The sequence below is a fragment of the Aspergillus foveolatus genome (genome assembly GCF_047715535.1).
Source record: "Aspergillus foveolatus strain CBS 279.81 unplaced genomic scaffold BDW70scaffold_21, whole genome shotgun sequence".
Lineage (NCBI taxonomy): Eukaryota > Fungi > Ascomycota > Eurotiomycetes > Eurotiales > Aspergillaceae > Aspergillus > Aspergillus foveolatus.
Genome location: NW_027396085.1, coordinates 93079 through 114916, shown reverse-complemented (window position 1 = coordinate 114916; position 21838 = coordinate 93079). Strand labels below are relative to the sequence as shown.

Sequence of the window (21838 nt, the reverse complement as noted above, 5' to 3'; positions counted from 1 at the left end):
CCTGCACCTGCACCCGCAGTTCCTTGGTGTTGCTTCTTTTGTCTACCTAGCTACTTAGTTCGATAACCCCCGCCTGGCTTTGTCTTTTGTTTTTTCTTGGCTTGGGTTGGATGGCTCCCATGTCTACAAGCCTAGTTTTTCGGGTCGCTAGCAATCAGCTATGTCCCGTGATTCATTATATACAGGCATTTGCATATAAGCTTGTGGAACTGCTCGAAGATTGAAAAGTGTGCATGACAAGAGAGTATACTGGGTACGATTTTGTACAGTCGCCGAAGTGCTATTTGGCATTGGAAATGAAAGATATATTTTGTATGCTATTTATATTCTCGATCATATGACTAGCGTTAAGGTAACTCTTGAGGTACGTGGGTATATAAACATGTGATCATAACTTCATCTCGCTATCAGTTAACCTCGCGTGTCTCCGGCGTTAACAAGAAATGAAACGAATAAAACTCGAGAGGCTGAAGCACAGATCACCGAAACAAAACGCTGAAGTACAAACCACTTCCAAATTATGTATGCATATACTACTGCCGATTATTCATATTAACTGGCTGCGCACCCAAAACCCAGCCTATCCCACTCGCTAGACCCCCAGTAACCATATTACTAACCACATCTCGCTTCCTAATTCTCCCTGCATCACTATCGCCGGTACCGCCGTTCGGATTCTCGCCGTCATCCTCGGAAGTGCGATCAACGAGCGACATTGACGATGAAGCGGACGCGGACGCGGATGCAGATAACGGGAACGCAACATTCTTATGCAGTGCTCTCGCAGCACCGCGTGCAACTTCAAAAAGACCCATTGGTGCTTCGCCCGAATCAAGACGGTTGTGATGGGCGGCGCGGGCCGCGCGACGGGCGTGCTGCTGTTTTGTTTCCAATACGTCTTGCTCTGTGTTCGGTTGATTGAAGCCGCCCGGGAGAAATGTGGCGGCGGCGCTTCTATCGCCCTTGGTGTCCCAGGCGTCTTCTTCATCTGATTCGCGGGCGCGGAGGAGGGAAAGTTCTTCGTCTGCGCGGCGCCAGGCGCCGAGGATCTCTGGAAGCGGGTCGGGGGTGGGTGCTAAGATGAGGGCGAGGGAGAGAAGTTCCATACGTTGTGATAGGTGCGTGATTTGTGTGTGTAGAGGTGGCGGAGTGGATGAAGACGGGGAGTGTGTGGGGCGATAGCGGCCAGCGTTGTAGACAGCGCGCCAGGTGATGTCGTCTTTTGGACCGGAGGGCGAGTTAAGGGAGAATGTAGCGGAGGATGTTTGGGGGGTGAGGCGGGTAAGAATGTACGAGTAAGCGGTGCCGAAATCGTCGGAGGACAGGGCGGATGAGATGGCGAGCGACATGATGCGGCGTTCGGCGGTGATGAGGGCGTCGTCCTGTTTCAGGACGGGAGGGCGCGTGTAGTGTGAGTGTAAATCGGTATCGTCAGCTGCGCGTGGAGGAAAGCCGGCTAAGATGAGGTTTCTACCGATACCGAGGAGGTCGTCGAGTTTGGTGTAACTTTTGGGATTCTGATCGAGCACCTTTTCGATCAAGGAAAGGGGGTCTGCATGGACGCGGATGCTGACAGGTTGAAATGGAACGCCGTGTTGAAGAGTTAAAGAGTAAAAAGATAGAGCGTGCGTTGCGGAGATTAGGGCTTGTAGTTGCTTCAACGAAGTAGACTCCGGGAAGTGTGGCTGAAAAGCTTGCAGGCTGTGATCTCGTTAATTATCTGAGAAGGTTGATTGAGCTAGGATGGCCACTCACATTTCGTATGCCTTTTGCATTCTACCTCGTGACCTGTTACCGTTGCTCGCATTGTCGTACGCTGCAAATATGGATTCCGTTACTGCATCCTCCACCTGCATCGAGTTCAAGGCAGAACTAGACCTTATATAGATATCGACAGCTAGGTCGTATTCTGAGATTCGTTAGCATTGCACCTCTGAGAAGTCGGGTAATAGGGGTTATACCTTTGACTTCTAGCAGGATCTTCAGGATCTCAGCTTCAATAGTACTCAGTGGGACTCTGAAAAAGAGACCATGGCAGCACCGCTCGCTCTCGGCTGTCCTTTCTGTCTCTGCTTTCCAATCCCGTAACCATAACAACTTCTGACGGACTGTTCTCCAGTCTCTACCGGATCTCGATTGCGCAATAGATGTCATCATACTGCGCAGCTCATACAGCTGCATGTCTTGGTTGCTATGAAGGCAGATATTAGTTGCTGTCCTGCACGGAACGTCATGCCCTAGCTCCTTGAGGACACGTAGTGAGAGAAGAAGGCCACTGATGAAGGATATAGATGACGGTGACGGATAAGTTAGCGGATTCGTAGGGACGAGGAGAGCGTTCTGAAACAGCGTTGCTCTTGACACTGACTGGATTGGGCCGGCATCGAATTCAACAGAAGGGAGAGCTGAACTATCGGATGCTACGAATAACGACTTCTCCAATCCGAGAAGGTTGCTGACCCGTTCGAGGATGCGAATAGACCCGTCAAGAGATACCCCCGGACTTTGATAGATGACAGCCAGGCCCGTCTGGCCATATCGATACCGTAGCTGCTTTGATCGATCGCTTGACAGTGGCTCTTCTTCAACATAGCCACCCAAATCAACGTCTTCAGGGCCATCCCAATTGATGAAGGCACTGACTACTGCTTCTGGGTCCGCCGAGCTGCGAGACAGTAACCATTCGTTCACGTACTCCCACCCAGACGCTCTGACATCTTCATTTATATGTGACTGGGAGGCAGGGATCGAATTGCGACGCACTGTCTGACTGAAACGTCGTCTCATGGGCCGGTTGCTGCCGTACATCCAAGGTCCAGCTAGTCCACGTAGGTTCCTGATCAAGTCCGTGTCGTTCCGTGTTCCAGCCATCGAGAGAAGGATATTTGTGGCAGTCTGATCGTCCAGGGAGCTTAGTGTTTCCAGGGAGCATGATTTGTCTCGATTGGGATAGTATTCGTAATTCAGTCGGAGAAGCGGCAGGAGACACGAGACAAGCCACGTCCGTAGAATTGGAGAGCGCTGGTAGAACGGCAGCAGGAGATCGAGGATGAGCGGCTGAAGAGAGGTTTCGGAGTCGATGCGGTGTGCTCGGTGAACCAGGAAGATTACCAACAAGTCTGCTGAGTCTTGAGTATCCTCGTCCCCGGGATATCTCAAGGGTAACAGGCGTATCTTCCGTACACGTTTCCTTGCGGCAGCTTCTGAGAGACTTTTGACCGGCGATATATCGATATCATCATTGTATGAGTGAGATACTGGTCCATCCACTAGAGTCTGCACCACAGGTACGTAGTATCTGGGCTCTGTGCTCTCAGGTAAGAATGTCAGGATAATGCGCAACAGCCGTTCGGTTGTCAAGGTGGCAGGGAATCGAGCTTGTAATTGCGGGAGAAAAGCGGGGTTGGCTGTGGCACAGAGATGAGTCGCCAAAAGGATGGCGTGCGCTCCGGAGAGCGACGTGAGGTCAGTCATTGCATCGCAGTTGGCAAGCTAAACAAGAAGGCGTGGGGTGTTGACAGCAGTCGGCGTGGGTGATGGTGACGAAGTGCACGTGCCAGCTAGGCGGCCGGGAAGTGACTAAATGCGCAGAACCTCATCGCATCCGCTCCTCCACCCTCTCCCTACAGTTCCCCGCCATCTTTCCTCTCAAAGCACACAATGGCGTCTGGTTTCGGTCTCAATGGCGGTATGTCATCCACTATATCTTGTTATAAGCACAGTTAAAGCCTCAATGGGCTGTGGTGCTGAGTTTCCCTGAGGTCAAGTTAGGGAGAACGGAGCTCGCGGCTAACACTTGTGCTCTTACTCAGGTCCTTCCCGCTGCTACAACTTCTGGCAAGAAGTCCTTGGCTGCTATGTCGTTAATGCTGGAGAGGGAGAATCTGGCAAGAGAAAGTGCCTGCCCGCCTTAGAGGATTACCACGAGTGCCTACACCACCGGAAAGAGGTACGCGCCCTAAGTTTTGCATCTAGTTACACGAGGACAAAGAGCCCAACAAATTCTGAAGGCTATATTTGAGTAGCGGACATAGTAATTGACTGGCTATTTAATAGGCTCTGCGGACGATGAGAATGCAGGCTGCCTACCGAAAGGCTGAAGCCGCACACCCCCGCGAAGCCGGAGCACAAGCAGAACAGGTTCGAAGTCTGGGACTGTTAACCCGGTGAGAACCATCGGAAGAGATAAGGGAAGGTGTACGTGATTGAACGTCCGCGCGGTTTGGGAAAGTAAATGGCCCAGCTTCGGCGAGGTGGTTGGATGAGCATCGGGTAAACCAACTACCGCTCGACAATGTCAGACCAAGAAGGACGGTGCTGAGCGCGTTTCTCGTTGAGTTTTTTTCACATCTGAAGGTCATGCTGTTCTTATCCCCTGTTACTGTATAGAAATGGAATTTCAACTTTTGAGGGATATGGCGGATACCTGACAACAACGATGGATGTTGGAATATGTAGGATTTAGATTGGCCGAGCTGCCTCACGAAGAAGGTATAAAAAGCCTTTCATACCTAGTGTGAAGTTGTCCAGTTCCATGGACTAGCCATTAGAGTTCTACGTAAGTTCGACAGGTTGACTCATGAACGTCACTCAAGCCTGTTCCTGGCAACCTTGAAAGGTATGAGCTGGTCAGAGTCATACAGAGATGGAACACAACATATGAAGCATCCGATTGCTAGCGTGGCTTATGCTGCCGTCAAAGAGATCTGTCTTACTTAGTCTACCTTTAAGCTTACTTGAGGCCATCTGGCAGTTTCTTGGCGGAGTACTCGCAGTTCACGTGACCAAAGAAAACCTTTCGCAAAGGTGGGCCCAGCTATTCTTAAATGGGACTAGCGCACCTGGCCCAAGCATGGGTAGGCGCGCCCAGCCAAAGATGTCCCAATGATATAAACAGGCTGCGTGACCTCGACCGTCCGCAGACCAAACCCATCCTGACGCCGCTCTGAAGCCGTGCTGCCCTGTTTACTTGAACCTCAACCCGGCCCCGGTGCCATTGCAGTACAGTACACCACGCTTTTCATCCGCGTCTGAGTCACCACCAGCAGTGAAATTTTGATTACGGTGGTCTTGTTCTATTTCATCATTCTCCACTTATTTTCTTGACACCTTCTGCTTCGTTCTCCGATCTCGCCTATACCTTCGGGTAATTTACCTTACAGCAGCCTTTCAGTGTAATTCTTGGTATACTCCAGATCGATGGGCTGGTGCTCAGCCTTCAGCCTCTCAACGTCTTTATCTCCACTCATCTTTGAATTATTTTGCGCTGCCTCTTACCTATTTACCTTGTCCTCTACTTGACTGACCTCCATGGCTGCGACGTGCAAGTGACCAATTGGTATACCTTACGTTCCCGTCGCCTCATCCTTGCGCATCCGACTCTGCTAGTATTTTATCAATACAAAGCAGTACTTCTCTATCTCTGAGGCGCGTCGCGGGAAATTGTTTTCTCTTCGATTCTCTTCACATCTACCGTTATTTAATACCCTGACCTCTACTTATTCTCTTTAATCTCTCTTCATCTTACGACCGCCATGACATCCAGGTGAGTGATCCGCGTGGCTCCTAATATAACCTGACACTAACGGCCACGCTAGACTAGACCGTCTCGTCACGTGAGTTCACTCATCAGCAACCTGCCGGTAGGTAGTCTTGCGATCATCGCGCTAACTAGACCCGAACTACAGGTTACTCGAGACGGGCAGTTCTCCTCTCATCCGTAACACAGCCGCCCAACAGTTGGCTGATGTTCAAAAACAGCATCCAGATGAGCTCTTCAACCTTCTCGGGCGCATTCTCCCCTACCTCAAGTCCAAATCATGGGATACACGGACCGCTGCCGCCAAGGCAATGGGTCTCATCGTCGCTAATGCAGATACTTTTGACCCTAATCAGGACGATGGTGAGGACGTCAAGAAAGATGAAGAGGATGTGGATGATGTGAATGTCAAGTTGGAAGAAGAACCAATCTCCGTGGCTGATGAGCTACTCCGACTGGAAACTCTGGATTTAGTCTCCATCCTTAAACGCGGCAGGAAGCTGCTGGGCAGCGGGAGCAAAGACCAGGAACTTTCCTTGGCAGCTATGGATTCTGCAGCTCGACTACAACACCAGAAAAAATCACTAACGCGGCGACTGGGTCTCGCGGGGGAAAGTTCCGACGAGGACTTACTTGACGATAGTGAGCTGTTACCGAAGACGCCAGGTTTGAAGGAGGCCGAGCCAAGACTCTTCTCTCCGAAGGAGAAGAGTCACCTCAACTCCAGCGCCCATCCATTACCCTCACCCAGTGAGCCTGCCAATGGCGAGGAGTCTGGGCTTAGCAGAAGGCAGCTGAATCAATTGAAGCGAAAAAGCAAACACATCGCGAGATTGGGCGCGAACAAAGTTCGAGTAGTCGACCTATCGTCTCGGCGCCAGTCAGAGAACGTCACGACTCCTTCAATAAGCACTCCCCATCCTGTGAAAACAGAGTATGGTGACGGGCAGAATGGAGATGCAAAACCGGATTATTTCTCTCTTGAGAGGCCGGCGGACCACGATGATGAATCTAAAATAGTCTCCGAATTCAAGGGAGCAGCACTTCCAGACAAGTCCATTATTCAGCCAGATCTTGCAGAAGACACTGAAACCGTTGCATGGCCGTATGAACGCATGTGCGAATTCCTCAAGGTGGATATTTTCGATCCCAACTGGGAGGTACGGCACGGTGCGGCGATGGCCCTCCGAGAGGTCATTCGTATTCAAGGCTCCGGGGCAGGACGGCTGCATGGAAAAACTAGGGCTGAAAACAATGTGCTGAATCGACAATGGCTGGACGATCTTGCTTGCAGACTGCTTTGTGTTCTGATGTTGGATCGCTTTGGTGACTACATCTCCGACAACGTTGTTGCTCCAATTCGGGAAACAGTAGGACAGACGCTAGGCGCCCTTTTGTCGCATCTGCCTTCTCGGTCCGTCGTGGGTGTTTACAGATGTCTTTACCGGCTCATTATGCAGACAGACCTGCACTTCGACCGCCCCGTTTGGGAGGTCTGTCATGGCGGTATGATTGGCCTGAGGTATTTGGTAGCAGTTCGAAAAGATCTTCTGGTCAAGAACTCCAATTTGATGGATGGGGTTCTGGAAGCAGTCATGCATGGACTGGGCAATTATGATGACGACGTTCGTGCTGTTAGTGCTGCAACACTTGTGCCTATAGCCGAAGAATTCGTCAACACCAGGCAATCTACCTTGGGATCCCTCATGAACATAGTGTGGAACTGCCTGTCCAATCTTCAGGATGACTTAAGTGCTAGTACCGGTTCCGTTATGGACCTTCTGGCAAAACTTTGTACTTTCCAGCCAGTTCTCGACGCCATGAAAGAGAACGCGGCCGTGGATTCGGAGTCGTCTTTCGCCAATCTTGTTCCCCGGCTCTATCCATTTTTGCGTCATACGATCACCAGTGTACGCTCTGCGGTCCTCCGTGCCCTCACTACGTTCTTACGGCTAGAGGGCGAGGGCACCAACGACTGGGTTGACGGTAAAGGAATGCGGCTGGTTTTCCAGAACCTATTGGTTGAGCGTAATGAAGATGTTCTCATACTCTCTCTTCAGGTCTGGTCAGAGTTGCTCAAATCCTTAGACAGCCGCGGCGTAATTAAATCTGATCCGGAATTGCCGAACCATATTCAGCCACTACTCGCTTTGAGTATGGCACCCTTCGGCGTTCCCCTTTACCCCATCCCTATGAATGCCTCGCTCTTTATCAAGCCGTCTGGCTTACCCTTTTCCATGGTCCAACCGCCTCCGGCAAAGGCGTCCCCTACTTCCACCACGAGCTCAACAGATGGGCCCAAGAAACGAGGTCGCAAGTCGGAGAAGAAGGAACCTCCCGCTTCCAGCTCCAGTTCCACGCACGATGTCGATGCGCACATGCTCAAGGGTGATATTGACCTGGTCGGCGCGGACACAATGCTGCGCTCTAAAATCTACGCTGCCAGAGCTCTCGGCGAACTCCTATCACTCTGGGATAAAAACAGACTTGACAGCCTTTGGGAAACAATCGTGGGCGGTCTCGGCCATCCCGCATCTTCATCTCAGCTTGCTTCAGCCATGATAATTGAGGAATATGCTAAGGTTGCTGGACCAGACAGCAAGTATGCGGGTGTTTTGTGCGAAAAGCTCCAAACCATCGTCGAAGGAGAGCGCCCGCCTTGGTATAGCGATATTTCGTGCTACCTGAGTGTCGCGCGCGCCCAGTGTCATTCATTGCTCAATACTTTCCGGGAAACCGCGCCGCTTCTTCGATCCGAGAAACTGGCTTCTCTTGCTGTTGTTGTGCAAGGGGACCCAGATGCGGGCCCCAATGCTTTCTCACTAGCGAAAGCCTACGAGGTCATTGGGCCAGACTTTGAGAAGCTCAAGAGGCTCCTATCGCCTGCGCAGCGTATTACTGCCTCCAAAGTCCTCAATGAGACAAGAGTTACGGCAGAGAATGCGATCAACTTTGCAAAAGAAGCAAGGGACACCAGGGACATGCGAATTAAAGCAGCCGCTGCGGGCGCGCTGATAAATTTTGGTGCAATCCCCAAGAAACCCGGTAACCTCATTAAGGGAGTGATGGAGAGCATCAAGACGGAAGAGAGCGCCGAGCTTCAGCAGCGCTCTGCGACCGCCGTCGCGGTTCTGGTGGAGTATTACACTAGTGCGGCCAAGAGAGGCCCGGTCGATAAGGTCATTGGTAACCTGGTCAAGTACTGTTGCGTTGACACATCTGAGACCCCAGAGTTCGAGCGTAACAAGGAACATGAGGAATTAATCCTATCTCTCCGGAAGGAGGAGGATCGGCGCGAACACGCGGATGCTGCCACCTTTGAGAAGGAGGCCAGAGAAGCAAGAATCATGCGCCGCGGTGCGAAAGACGCGCTTGAACAACTGGCTGTGAAATTCGGAGCGCAGCTTACAGAAAAGGTTCCGAACCTCGCATCTTTAGTCGAGCGACCTCTCAAGGAAGCCTTGTCCGGTGACCTTCCGGCAAACATCGTCGACTCCGACAACGTCCTTGGCCAGGAGGTTGTTGATGGACTATCGACGTTGAGAGCTCTGCTCCCCAAGTTCGACCCCGGCCTGTATCCGTGGGTCGTCAGTCTCATGCCTCTTGTCGTCAAAGCTCTTCAATGCCGCTTGTCTGTTATTCGGTATGCAGCAGCCAAGTGTTTCGCCACAATCTGTAGTGTTGTAACCGTTGAGGGTATGACGATGCTGGTGGAGAAAGTGCTGCCAACCATTAACAATGCGCTGGACGTCCACCATCGTCAAGGAGCGGTTGAGTGCATCTATCATCTGATTCATGTCATGGAGGACAACATCTTACCTTACGTTATCTTCCTTGTCGTGCCGGTTCTCGGAAGGATGAGTGACTCGGACAACGATGTTAGACTGCTTGCCACGACATCTTTTGCGACTTTGGTCAAACTGGTGCCCTTGGAGGCGGGTATTCCAGACCCTCCCGGACTATCAGAGAAACTGCTTGAAGGGCGTGATCGGGAAAGAAAGTTCATGTCTCAGATGCTGGACTCTCGCAAGGTTGAAGAGTTCAAGTTACCGGTTGCGATCAAGGCAGAGCTACGACCTTACCAGCAAGAAGGCGTCAACTGGCTTGCTTTCCTCAACAGATACAATCTTCACGGAATTCTCTGCGATGATATGGGCCTTGGAAAGACGCTACAGACGATCTGCATTGTCGCAAGCGACCATCATATGCGGGCCGAAGACTTTGCTAAGACACAAAGACCAGAGTCGCGCAAGGTTCCGTCTCTCATTATCTGCCCTCCATCGCTTTCCGGTCATTGGCAACAGGAGGTCAAACAATATGCACCGTTCCTCAACTGCGTTGCATATGTTGGGCCTCCCGCGGAGCGTTCAAAGCTGCAGGGCTCTCTCGCTGATGCGGACATAGTCGTGACGTCTTATGATATCTGCCGCAATGACAACGATGTTCTCCGACCGATTAGCTGGAACTACTGTGTCTTGGACGAGGGACATCTCATTAAAAACCCCAAAGCCAAGGTCACAATGGCGGTCAAACGCATCAATAGTAACCACCGTTTGATTTTGTCAGGAACCCCCATCCAAAATAACGTGTTGGAGTTGTGGTCTCTGTTTGACTTCCTCATGCCGGGCTTCCTCGGTACAGAGAAGGTATTTTTAGACAGGTTCGCGAAGCCGATCGCCACAAGTCGTTTCAGCAAGTCATCGAAGGAACAGGAGGCGGGCGCTCTGGCGATTGAGGCGCTCCATAAACAGGTGCTTCCGTTCCTCCTTCGCCGTCTCAAGGAAGAGGTATTGAATGATCTTCCTCCAAAGATTATCCAGAACTACTACTGCGATCCCAGTGAACTGCAGAAGAAGCTGTTCGAAGATTTCACGAAGAAGGAGCAGAAGGCCCTGCAGGAAAAGATGGGAAGTTCAGAAAAGGCCGATAAGGAGCACATTTTCCAGGCCCTGCAATATATGCGCCGTCTTTGCAACTCGCCTGCTCTTGTTGTCAAAGAGGGACACAAGCAGTACAATGAGGTCCAGCAATACCTGCAAGAAAAAAAGTCTTATCTCCGGGACGTCTCGCACGCGCCTAAGCTTAGCGCTCTGAAGGATCTGCTTCTGGACTGTGGAATTGGTGTCGAGCCGACTGAAGGCAACTTGGGGGCAGGCGCTAGCTATGTCAGCCCGCATCGAGCCTTGGTGTTCTGTCAAATGAAAGAGATGTTGGACATTGTGCAAAGCGAGGTGCTTCAGAAACTCCTACCTTCTGTGCAGTTCCTCCGTCTCGATGGTGCCGTAGAAGCCACCCGGCGCCAGGACATCGTGAACCGGTTCAACTCAGACCCTAGCTACGATGTTTTGCTTCTGACTACCAGCGTTGGTGGGCTTGGCCTGAACCTGACAGGTGCAGATACTGTGATCTTCGTGGAGCACGATTGGAACCCGCAGAAGGATATTCAAGCCATGGACCGAGCACACCGTATCGGACAGAAGAAGGTGGTGAATGTCTACCGATTGATTACACGAGGAACACTGGAAGAGAAGATCTTAAAGTAAGTAATCCTAATTTTCTGTTTTGTAAGCTGCATACTAACTTTTTTAGTCTGCAACGATTTAAGATCGACGTGGCATCGACGGTAGTCAACCAGCAGAACGCGGGCCTGAACACGATGGACACAGATCAGCTGCTAGATTTGTTCAATCTTGGCGAGACAGCGGAAAACGCAGAGAAACCAACAGAGACAGGCGGCAAAGAGGTCGACATGGTTGACATTGACGGCGAATTGAAGGAGAAGGGCAAGAAGGGGTGGCTTGATGATCTCGGCGAGCTGTGGGACGACCGACAGTACCAGGAAGAGTACAACCTGGACTCTTTCTTGTCTACTATGAAAGGGTAGTCAGTCTTCGATTTCACCGTGTAGCAAGGCGTTGGCGCGGTTACTTCTCGGTTCGGAGTTGGTGGATACTCTCTGTTTGATATTTGCGATTGACCAAGATAGACGCTTGGTTACCAAACCTCCTGTATTTTATGTACACTTAATTCGAGCTTCAAACCATTCAGCGCATGCAAACGTCTCATGCGCCATCACTGAAGATTCACAAATAGCCCTCCATCCACCAATATCTGTGCCCCAGTCTATAATCATCAGCACCTTTATCAGAATTAAGTACGGGAAGGAAACTTACAACGTAACCACTCAAGCCCTCACACGCCAAAAACACCGCTGGCCCTGCCAGATCTGGTGGCTGGCCCAATCTCCCTAACGGAATCCTCCCCTCCATATACTTTCTTTTGACTGGATCACTCATATCCTCATCATTCAGCTGTGTGCGGATTGTCCCCGGCAGGAGCGCATTGCATCGAATCCCGTACTTCCCCAACGCCACGGCTGTTGACTGCATCAGCGATAATACACCGGCCTTTGTAGGTGTGTAGTGCGTTTGCTGCCCGCCGCCGACGAGCGCGGAGATACTCGATATACCAATTATTGAGCCTCCGGCCGGGGACTGCGAGAAGGCCATTTGCCTGGCGGCGGCTTGCACGGCGTAGAACGCGCCAGTCAGGTTGGTGGTTATAGTGTGGTTGAGGAGCTGGGGGGTTACACTGTCCAATGATCAGTATTTTTTAACCCGTTCACTTACAATAATCCAGCAATAAAGGGAGAAGAACACTTACTCGAGGAACTCCTCAAAGCGGCAAACACCCGCATTACTTACGAACACATCAAGTCTTCCGAACGCTTGCACAGTTTTCTCGATAAATTCCGTCCCTGTCTCGGGCTTGGAGATGTCCCCTGCTACGGTGATGAAGCGCTCTTTGTCTGTTTGGGAGGTTTGTTGTAGGAGCTCCGAGACGTCCTTTTTCAGGGCGGTCAGGAGGGGCTCGTCATTGGAGCCACCGAGGTGGTTGACGGCGACGTAGGCGCCGTGTCGGAGGTATTCGAGGGCGATCGCCTAAACTATGTCAGCAGCGTTCTGCTATAGAGATTCCTGGTCGATGTTGCAGGGTTGAGGGGTCGATGGGGTTGAGTGGGATACGTACGCGGCCGATTCCGGTCAGCCCGCCGGTGATCGCGGCGACTTTGCCATTCAAGAGCTGGGGGAGAGACATTCTGTTCCAGACTGCTGATGAAGTTGAGAGGATGCGAAGAGAACAAGATGGACAGATTGAGGTGTTGAGGGGATATGAGTGGAGGTGGAGATGCTCGGGGTCTCGCGGTGATGTTAGCCCGAGATGGGGTCGGCTTACAGTCTACGCGGGGGATGGGCAGGCACAATATATAATTATGCAGTACTAATTTGTCCACAAATGAGTTAGTACGTATCGACCAGACATACAGGTAGGAATATAAAGTATGACGAGTGGCATGTTAATGAACCTGGTCTTGAGTTTCCACATTTCAGCTATAACCGGTGTCGGAAGCACTTGAACATGCCAGACATGGCCTATAACCAACCTTAAGACTCAGTGTACTTGTGATCGAGAGTACACGCAAAGCGTCTCTTGCTTTGCGCACGCGAAGGGTCAAGTGAGGTTGATACGGCTTCTTTCATGGCGCGATCAAAGCCCAAGAAGCCTGGAAAGGTCTTCCCCAGTATTTATCAAGCAACTCTGAGTGAGCAGGTTCAATGCAGACCAAAGATATGCACTAATTTGGGCATCCAGCAAATCTCCCTTGCCAATTCGGAAGTAGCTCTTGGATAAAAGCCGTCAGTTATATGTGCGTAATGCGACTGCCAGGAACAGCGTACTTACTTCAATACCGACACAATCTCCGCGGAATCGTGTTTTAATTCATCAACCGCTGGACTCGCAGTACTTTCTCAAGCGAGAACTAGCCACTATCCATGAATACCTGAACAGACTGACCGTGCTTGAGGTGGAACAAGACTGAGAAGGAAGGCGAAGATGATTGGCTGATTGCCGATTCGATTATTCAGCAGCTATAGTAAGCTACCTCTACTCGAGTCACTTCGAGGTCGCTCTCTTCTTTCAATATGCTTGGACAAATGTCTCACCGGGGAAAATATACTCCTAGAGCCTGTGAAGAGTGTCGGCGCCGCCGCGCAAAGGTTCTTCTAGCAAGGTCACTCACCGAGCCATGCTAACACTCTCAACAGTGTGACGGCAAGAAACCCGCTTGCTCCAGATGTGTCCACTGGCAGATCTCATGCCAATACTCCACTGCTGAAGATGGCCGAAGACCAGCCTCCAAGGCGTATGTGCTTTCGCTGAGGCAAAAGATTGATTCACTGGAGCGCCTATTAGAGCGGCACGGCATTGACCCACGGAAAGACAACGAAGGCGGGCAGGCGATAGATGAACTCACCGAGAGTTTTGAGGGTAAGCTTGCATTTGAAGAGTCGCTGAATTTCGAGAAGGATGGCGAACTGCGCTATTTCGGGCCGACGAGTGGCCGGCTCCAGTTCCAGAGCTCGTCCGCTCTACATACCGAAGAGACCGTTCCTTCGATTGCGTATTGTGACCGTGCCGACGCGGTCACTGCTGAGATCGGGATCCCCGAACACATACAAGATCACCTGATCGGGTTGTACTTTACTTGGGAACACCCGTGGTTTTCTGTGGTTGACGAACGTCTTTTCCGCGAGGATATGAGTTCTGGCGGTCGGTACTGGAGTCCGCTGCTACATTTCAGTATTCTTGCATTAGGATCGCGGTTTACAGACCGCGTGGATGTCCGATTAGATCCTAGTGATCCCAACACAGCAGGCAAACTCTTCCTTGAGCACGCAAAGAACTTTCTTGGCAAGGAGATGGAAACCCCCAGTCTAACGACAATCCAGGCCCTGGTTATATTGGGCATGTTTTATATAGTGAGCGATCCCTGTCGTATGATATTTAGCGTACTTACATGACCAGGCGACTGGCGCAGACGCCGCGGGCTGGCTCCACCACGGAATGGCGAACCGGTTGTGCCTTGATATGGGCTTGAACCTGGACCCTGCCGGATTTCAAGAGATGAATATCTTATCACACCGAGAAATTCAGCTGCGAAGGCAGATTTATTGGTCTTTATACTTCCATGATAAACTGTCTTCTAATTACACTGGACGGATTTGCTCTATGCTGGTACGCTCTTTAGTCTATCCTTGAATGAGCTCTGACGTCTATAGACCTCGCAAGGGGCTGTCAAAGCGCCAGAGGATGACGAAGTGATGGATACAAATAGCCCCGCCCAGAAAGAATTTAAGCAGCTACGACGAGCAATAATTGGCATTAGCCAAATACAGGAAAGGATTATACTGTCACTGTAAGTAAGCCACTGAACACGCTTACGAGCAACTAACACCTTCAGATGGGCCCCGAAGCCCCTATTGAAAGAGCATCAGCGGTCTTCTTTCCTCCATTCTTGTCTGCTTGACCTCAGATCATGGTTCTATGATCTACCAACCGAACTCCGAATCAATCGCCCAACCCCAAACACCTATCCCCAAGCCTACACCCTCCATATGGTCTATCATACTACAAGAATCCTCCTAGCTAAGCCATACATCACAAGAAAGCAACCCGAAACGGATCGCGAAGCAGTCAACATTGCCTCGACGGCAAGCCGTGAATCAGCCAGAGCAATCTGCCTCACTGCCCAAAAATATCGTCACGTCTTTGGCGGCTTCCAGAAAAGTCCTATCACGGCAACCCATTGTACATTATCTGCTGCTTTAGTTCTGCTAGCTGAAGTCGAAGTTGAAGCCAAAACAAGCTTGGTCTCACCCGCTATCGCCTCGCTGAAGAATAAGCTGAATTTTTGCCTAACTGTGCTTGATGAACTATCCAATTCGTGGAGTCCGGCCAAATATATTGCGCGCAATCTTCGTAAACTCTGCCTCTCGGCTACATCCGACGAAATGTTCTCTACAGCGACACAACTCAACCCTGCTGACAAAAGTGATTTCGATGCTACAATTCCGCTGGACACGAGTGCCGAACTGTCTTATAATTTTTTTGAACTGCATGAACACGGAGTACCACAGCTAAGTCCGATAAATTCATTGCCCAGCCATTTGGAACTGTCTATGCCCGTAGACTCGTTGCCTGTTGATTATGGATTCTTCGACATATTGAACGATGCTACGTGGGATCAGATGTGGTAGTAACCAGCTGCGTGGCTCAGGCCGTTGCAAGGCTGCAGCGCATGCCCCAAGCGATTTTGCAGAGGGAGCCTTTAGCGCAGAGTACTTGTATAGGGGCATATACAGTCGGCCTGGCTGGGTCTGGCACGACTCGCTTTCGGTCACTCAACTCCCACTAGAAAGAATTGTTAAAGCCAAAACACAAAGTCTGAATAAATATATCCACAATACCGGATGCTGGGATTTACAGTATAGAGATAACCAATTGCGTCGAACAGCGTGGGAAGCAATCGCAATCCCTCGTGGTCTGAAAGATGCTATTGGATTGAAACTGGCCTGGGGTCGTTTTTGGATTTGCTACGGCTCAGCACGGCCCAACCAATCAATCCTCTTAATTACTGGGTCGAAATGAGTATAAAACATGTTGTCAAATGATCATTTAGTATTGGCTACTTCGTCCGTTTGACCATGTATTTCACGTGACAGATCAGCCCTAACCATGTAGGCCGGCGCAGAAGATGACAGCCGCGCAGAAATCACAGATATACTCCTAGGCAGCTTCATATTGGGTAAATTATCTCGCTAGTAAGATGCCAAGCGCGAATTCGCAGTATTAGTATTTATCTGGAGGCGTAGGCAGGGCGAAGCTGGCGGTCTGAGTCTTCAAAGGCACCGACGAACAATGAAGAAGCCATAACATAAGGCTCCGACTTGAAGACAAGAACATACTCGGTTGCTATCTTAATTCGAGCAGAAACAGAACCTCTCAGTACAGTGAGGTAGAATATTCCGGGCTCTTAAATGATCCATAAGGAATATTGGGCTTCGCTGGCTGTGGGCTCCCTGCCTGCTAAGTTTCATATCGTTTCCAGATTTTCAGGCTCCCACTGTAGTATTGCCTTCAACCTTGACGCTCTATTATGCCCTTCTTCAGAGGGCAGCGAGCTTGGCGCGGCCCAGACGGTCCTGCCCAGCAGCCCATTCTTCTGCAAAACCGGCTTTCATACACCCGCTAAGTTGATACGCGCAAACCGCTCATCTTTGATTCATGTAAGCATTATGTACAGGCTAAATCTACCAAGTAATTTCTTTCCCATTCGCATCCTCAACCGGCGGCACCAACGGCCTCAATGCAAACCCATAGTCGCCCCCATTTGGTGTCCTCAGCAACGTATGGATATGGAATTTCTTAGGCTCCTCATTATTCAAAAACACACCCGAGTGATGATCAAACTCCACCAGAATAACAGGCGACTGGATCCGGAAGTAGAACGGGTCGTTGTCTCCATACCCGCCAATCCATGAGAAATACGTCTCAGACTCATACTGCTTGATATGGGCGATTCGCAGGGCACGTGCGTATGCGGGGAGATATAAAAGGTACTGATTTAGGATCTCGTAGAGAGTGGATTTTTGGTCTCCGGTGAATAGGGTGACAGGAACACCCTCGTTCGGCACGATCCGGTTGTCGCGGTAGGCGCCGCAGACGTGGCGCTGGTCGTCGCGGTTCCAGCGGCCCGGCGGCATGGCGGGGTCTTTCATGAGCGCGTAGGTCTGCGCCTTCTTTTGAATGTGCGGAGCCAGAGACTGCATGAGCTTGAGACCGAGTGCTTCTTCGACGTGCAAAATGCGGGTTCCGCTGTACGGGCCTGAATCAATCAAATTTGGTTCGGCGCCGGTGAACCACGGCGACGCGACGATCTGGCTCTTATACAGGAAGATATTCAGACACAGATGGTGGCCGTAGAAAGACCAGCCCCAGGGTCTTGTGGTTGAGGGGTTCCCGAAGAGGACAAAATTGTAGGAGTACTCGTTCATGACGCGCGGGGATTCCACGAGCTCACCGAGGAAGTGGTTTATCCGCATGGCCTTTATCGCCTTATCGTAGCCCTCTGGGGAGAGAGTTGCCTGTAAGACGGCCAGTATGGCATCGCGGATTTCAGGGGTGACTTCGTCGAGGCGCAGGCCTTTGTGGCTGAGGAGGAACTCGGGGTTCGACCAGGTGCGCCATTCGGGGGAGTCAATGTGATAGCTGAGTGTCTTTTGCTGATCAGGTGAGAGAAGAGAGAGGAGGTGTTTTGTTGCTGAGACGATGGTGTCGATGGGGACTTGTTCGTCCTGGAGAGTGAAGAGGTTGGGGCGGACGTTTCCTGCACGTTATTAGCACCGAAACTCTCCTTCTGACAATCGAATCGATCAAGTACCGTCAGTTGTCACCCCCTTGAATGGCTCCTGGGCAAGATCTTTCCAGTGCATGTAGAGAGCGTGCAGCCAGGGCGGGGTCCGGCCCTTCTTGAAGGCCTCCGCGTACTCGTGCGCATCCTGATTGCGCATCACCTGGAAGCGCGGAAGACTTAGATCGGGGAGATATTGGTGGTAACTCATTTTGATCGCAATTGGAAGTTGTAACTACAGCTACTGAGTGTGAAGAGAGCTGGGAATTCCGATAACTTATAGCAGGTATAGATGCTCCCCACAATCCCCACGTGGAGAGCGGCAAACGGAATATCCGACCCATAGCCTGGGATTTCCCGAATGTATGGCCAAACTATACCAAAGGCCTCCAAAACAATAGATGTCAGTATATCATTAATGTTTTGCAATCTCTCTCTCTGTCCACTCCCAGAGCGCTCGCGCCATCTCCACATCCTTCTCGTACCGTGAGACTCCCTTGACCGCGATCGGAACGTAGTATCCGCCATTGATCAGCTGCTCTCTCGGCGCGGCCGCGGCCCAAATCTGGGTCAATGCCCCGGTGCGAATGCTTCGAAAGAACTTCATCATGAGACCGATGCTCGCCTCATAGAAAAGGCCTGCTTTCCTAGTCTGCTGGTATAGATCCGTCACCACCGCGCCCGGGTGGACAGACACCGACAGAATCTCGGGGTGCCGCCGAGCCAGCTCCGCAGCGAAGAGCACGTTGGCCGCCTTGGACGCCCCATACCGCGAACCCCAGCTGAGACTGAGCAGCGCGGGGGTGGACGTGATGGAATCGTATGATGGTGCGGTATTGGCCGCTAGCGAGCTTAGCGTGATGACTCGCACGTCTGGGGATTTAGAGCGGGAAACAGTTTCGCGGAGAGTGGGGAGGAGCAGTTTGGTGAGGAGAAAGTGGCCGATGTGGTTCGTTCCGAGATGGACCTCGTACCCTTCCTCCGTGAGGGACGGCGGGTGGGCCATGACGCCGGCATTGAGAATCAGGATGTCCAACCGGTCACATTCTGCCTGGAATTGTTTTGCTGCCGCACGGATAGACGCGAACGATGCGAGATCGAGGGGAATGTGTCGGATGTCCGCCCGGTACGGGAGAGCCTCCTGGATCGAGGCAATCGCGTTTGTTGCCTTTATTGTTGTTCGCGCAGCGAGGTAGATACGCTCTGGACGGCGTCGAGCGAGTTGGAGGACGGTTTCTTTGCCGAGACCAGTGTTACCTGTTGCCAACGATTAGGACGCCGGTGCGGGGAAGATTCAGGTTCGCAACTGACCTCCGGTAACGAAGATGACCTTTCCTGAGAGCCCACGAAGGTCCCGCTCTGGATCAAAAGACGAGCTCAGCAGGCCTCCGCTGAGTTCGCTGAGCGTGGGACCGACGCTGTGGTGGAAGTCCAGGGGGTGGCGGATTGCGTGAGAGATGAGGCCGCTGAACCCGATGAGATCCTGGAAAGATCTCACGGGGTGATCGTGGTACATACTCGACATCCCAAGTGGTAAGAATCGAATCTAGATTGAAATTGAACCCCTTAGTTGATGGAGGCCATTGTGGGGGAAAGTCAAGTCGGAGTCGCGTTTTCACCACTTAATTTCTCTGTGCTCTGTCAATTCCTGCCGACCATTGACCTCGAAAAAAGCTACACGTCTCCCGACCGAGCGCTTGATCCATCGTTTATATGATACAAAAGCTACATGACTGCGGTCTTCCGCATACCGTGATCTCGTATATACACTAACCACTGCTGCATCGAATGCATTCCGGTATCATCTCGCCTCGGCTAACGCTCGCATAGACATTCCATCTCCATGATTGCCTTCTCCGCGAAAAAGCCTCTCTCCGTTAACTGCAAGCTGTTCCACTACCTCTCCAGCTCAGCCCCGAAGCGCGACGAGCTCCGTTACCGGCGTCTGTCGTGAACTGCCGTTGCTGGGCACTTTCGTAAGGTCCCTATCGCGGTTTAAAGTCGAGAACATATCGCAGTCCGACCGCTCGTGCGTCTCGAAGATAGCTAGTGCGCTTGCTATCGTGGCGCTCGAGCCTGCGGAAACGCGAAATATGGAAGACACAACTTCTGCTCAAACCATTGCCGCAGAACAAAGGTTACATGCCGAAATAATGCGAGCTTCCAGGTTCTCATCGGTCGCGTGTACTGGTATTATCCGCCTTGGAGTTATTTTTGACGTCTAAATCAAGTGTCTCCGCAAGCCAACTCCCAGTGCGCATTATTATAGCCTCAGACAGATATTCGGGCTGCTCAGAAGCGCTGGTCGCGGCACCAGATGTAGAGGTATCAGAGCCAGAAACACCGATAGAAGAGAGAGTAACCCTCTTCTCAGCGAAACCACTTTCCTTACCAATGAAACAAGCACGGCGCATTACGTCCACCATTTCTGTAGCTTGGTGGGATAGTACGGTGTCATTTCGCGTCCGTCTGCGTCTGGTCGGCGCTTTTTGTCCTTGTGTGCCGTCTACCTCGCTTACTTGCGATGTTGGAGTTGATGCTTTCGGAAGGACAGTTGCACTCGAGCTTGTGCTCTCCTTAGACTGGTGGTCGGCGAAGGTAAAGATACGGACCCAGGGAAGGGTGACATCGAGTCGCTTAATAGGCTGGCGGCTGTACCTTTCGGGTGGGCCGGAGTTACCATAGTCCAAGCCATATGGAGGCCATCGGGAGAGGGCCTTGCGACGGCGGGCAGGCGGGTGAGCTTCTTGGCCCGAAGAATTGAGAGTTGAGCTCTTACTGTTCGAAAGGTCTATCTCATCGTATAGTTCGTAGGGGTCCCATAAATCAAGCTCCTCTTCAGGGTCATCATCTCCAACCACACGCACAGGAACTGGGTACTCTGGACCGGTTCGATACCGCGGAAACACCTTGGGTGTATCCTTCCCCGGAGACCTCAGGAACAGGATTGGCGAAGCAAATGAATCAAAGTACCGCTCATGGCTCGCAAAAAATCTTTCGCGAGCTTCTAGAAGCGGAACTAAATCCATTGGAGCATGTCTTCTCCTACGGCTAGTGGCGGAAGAAGTAGATGAAGTGCAGTACTCGTCCAGGGCGGTCCAGTCACAGACAGGCTCTAATGCAGCAACCGCATGTATAGAACGTGGTTCGGTGAGAGCTAGCATGAGGGCTAGAGAGCCGCCAATGTGTGTGCCGACGACGCCTAGCCGCATGGGCTGGAGGTTCTCCAAGACCCAGTCGAGTCCGGCCAGGGTGTCATGGACTGGGGTTGGGTAGCGGTAGTACAGGGGTTGGGGTTCGGCTTCACCACGCTGTATTTGCAACCGTGAGTGTAGCGGGACTTGGTTCTCATCGAATGGCATCTCACCCAAACGGTAGTTGATTGTAACCACGGTAGAAGAGGTTTTGTCTGCCAGCGCCTGGTCAGAGACCGCGTCGTCTGGACGGCGACGACTAGGACCAGTCTCAGATCCGTTACTTTGAGGCTTATCTGTAACACGTACAGCGTGGAGGAGTGGCCCTCTGGGAAGGTTGATAATCACATTTGCAGTGGCCCGATCTGCAGTTTTTGGTTGAACCACACTAACACACAGTTAGACACATCATCTGTGATACAGACTCTAATTCCAGAGTAGGTACCTTAGGTGAACGAATCCATTACCTCCAACGGGAACATCGTAGACTCCATCAATGCTTGTGGACGCGGATCTCGCGGACTTGAAAAGAGGGCGATGGTGAAGACCCAGACTGTGTAAAATATTCCGGCTTCTCGACCCTGAGACTCCGCAAACGCGCAATCGAGGCAGCGAGACGAGTACCGAAGAGCCGAAGCACCGCATGTCACCTTATAATCATCGTATTGAGCATAACTTCAGGCCGCAGGGGCGCGAACTTCAAAGCGGAAGATATGACTGCCGCACTAAACCTCTTCGGTACTGAGTAGCCATATTTCTTAGGCAGCACTGCACTCTACTGCCGCTACATGACTTTGAGCTGTGTGGAAGATGAGTATGAAGCAGTAATATATTTCACACTAAAGTTACTTT

At 51.5% G+C, this 21838-nt stretch overlaps 7 protein-coding genes across 7 annotated transcripts; 3 read left to right on the top strand and 4 right to left on the bottom strand.

Annotated features, from left to right (window-relative positions):
- Positions 1-406: 406 nt before the first annotated feature.
- BDW70DRAFT_44408 (secretory pathway Sec39 family protein) lies at positions 407-3501 on the bottom strand. The gene is made up of 3 exons (XM_073744021.1): positions 1962-3501; positions 1756-1909; positions 407-1701 (listed from the first exon to the last, which is right to left on the bottom strand). The coding sequence occupies exons 1-3, from the start codon at positions 3472-3474 to the stop codon at positions 534-536; spliced, it is 2835 nt and encodes a 944-aa protein (XP_073596390.1). The 5' UTR covers positions 3475-3501; the 3' UTR covers positions 407-533.
- A 115-nt stretch (positions 3502-3616) lies between these two features.
- On the top strand, positions 3617-4521 carry BDW70DRAFT_135310 (uncharacterized protein). The gene is made up of 3 exons (XM_073736664.1): positions 3617-3688; positions 3813-3949; positions 4057-4521. The coding sequence occupies exons 1-3, from the start codon at positions 3661-3663 to the stop codon at positions 4168-4170; spliced, it is 279 nt and encodes a 92-aa protein (XP_073596389.1). The 5' UTR covers positions 3617-3660; the 3' UTR covers positions 4171-4521.
- Positions 4522-5673: 1152 nt separating this feature from the next.
- BDW70DRAFT_44377 (DNA-binding ATPase) lies at positions 5674-11488 on the top strand. The gene is made up of 2 exons (XM_073744020.1): positions 5674-11078; positions 11129-11488. Exons 1-2 carry the CDS (start codon positions 5851-5853, stop codon positions 11421-11423), a joined length of 5523 nt encoding a protein of 1840 aa, XP_073596388.1. The 5' UTR covers positions 5674-5850; the 3' UTR covers positions 11424-11488.
- Positions 11489-11622: 134 nt separating this feature from the next.
- BDW70DRAFT_149914 (SDR family NAD(P)-dependent oxidoreductase) lies at positions 11623-12637 on the bottom strand (the record flags this gene model as incomplete). The annotated part of the gene is made up of 3 exons (XM_073739088.1): positions 11623-12130; positions 12203-12480; positions 12569-12637. 3 exons carry the CDS (start codon positions 12635-12637, stop codon positions 11623-11625), a joined length of 855 nt encoding a protein of 284 aa, XP_073596387.1.
- Positions 12638-13536: 899 nt separating this feature from the next.
- On the top strand, positions 13537-15639 carry BDW70DRAFT_149913 (Zn(II)2Cys6 transcription factor; the record flags this gene model as incomplete). Its single annotated transcript, XM_073739087.1, has 5 exons — positions 13537-13599; positions 13648-14361; positions 14408-14617; positions 14662-14798; positions 14844-15639. 5 exons carry the CDS (start codon positions 13537-13539, stop codon positions 15637-15639), a joined length of 1920 nt encoding a protein of 639 aa, XP_073596386.1.
- A 1053-nt stretch (positions 15640-16692) lies between these two features.
- BDW70DRAFT_149912 (uncharacterized protein) lies at positions 16693-19308 on the bottom strand (the record flags this gene model as incomplete). The annotated part of the gene is made up of 4 exons (XM_073739086.1): positions 16693-17768; positions 17823-17998; positions 18278-19049; positions 19104-19308. 4 exons carry the CDS (start codon positions 19306-19308, stop codon positions 16693-16695), a joined length of 2229 nt encoding a protein of 742 aa, XP_073596385.1.
- Positions 19309-19640: 332 nt separating this feature from the next.
- Positions 19641-21815, bottom strand: BDW70DRAFT_44317 (uncharacterized protein). The gene is made up of 2 exons (XM_073744019.1): positions 21432-21815; positions 19641-21374 (listed from the first exon to the last, which is right to left on the bottom strand). Exons 1-2 carry the CDS (start codon positions 21629-21631, stop codon positions 19964-19966), a joined length of 1611 nt encoding a protein of 536 aa, XP_073596384.1. The 5' UTR covers positions 21632-21815; the 3' UTR covers positions 19641-19963.
- Between the last annotated feature and the right edge of the window lie 23 nt (positions 21816-21838).

What these genes read in the sequence shown, in the direction of transcription:
- BDW70DRAFT_44408 (XM_073744021.1), bottom strand. Translation starts at nt 3,474, where the DNA reads ATGACTGACCTCACGTCGCTCTCCGGAGCGCACGCCATCCTTTTGGCG. An exon ending in GATCCTGCTAGAAGTCAAAG is followed by an intron (nt 1,910 to 1,961) that starts GTATAACCCCTA and finishes AACGAATCTCAG; the next exon opens with AATACGACCTAGCTGTCGAT. An exon ending in ATGCAAAAGGCATACGAAAT is followed by an intron (nt 1,702 to 1,755) that starts GTGAGTGGCCAT and finishes ACGAGATCACAG; the next exon opens with CCTGCAAGCTTTTCAGCCAC.
- BDW70DRAFT_135310 (XM_073736664.1), top strand. Translation starts at nt 3,661, where the DNA reads ATGGCGTCTGGTTTCGGTCTCAATGGCG. An exon ending in TGGTTTCGGTCTCAATGGCG is followed by an intron (nt 3,689 to 3,812) that starts GTATGTCATCCA and finishes GCTCTTACTCAG; the next exon opens with GTCCTTCCCGCTGCTACAAC. An exon ending in GCCTACACCACCGGAAAGAG is followed by an intron (nt 3,950 to 4,056) that starts GTACGCGCCCTA and finishes GCTATTTAATAG; the next exon opens with GCTCTGCGGACGATGAGAAT.
- BDW70DRAFT_44377 (XM_073744020.1), top strand. Translation starts at nt 5,851, where the DNA reads ATGGGTCTCATCGTCGCTAATGCAGATACTTTTGACCCTAATCAGGAC. An exon ending in CTGGAAGAGAAGATCTTAAA is followed by an intron (nt 11,079 to 11,128) that starts GTAAGTAATCCT and finishes TAACTTTTTTAG; the next exon opens with TCTGCAACGATTTAAGATCG.
- BDW70DRAFT_44317 (XM_073744019.1), bottom strand. Translation starts at nt 21,631, where the DNA reads ATGCGGTGCTTCGGCTCTTCGGTACTCGTCTCGCTGCCTCGATTGCGC. An exon ending in AATGGATTCGTTCACCTAAG is followed by an intron (nt 21,375 to 21,431) that starts GTACCTACTCTG and finishes ACTGTGTGTTAG; the next exon opens with TGTGGTTCAACCAAAAACTG.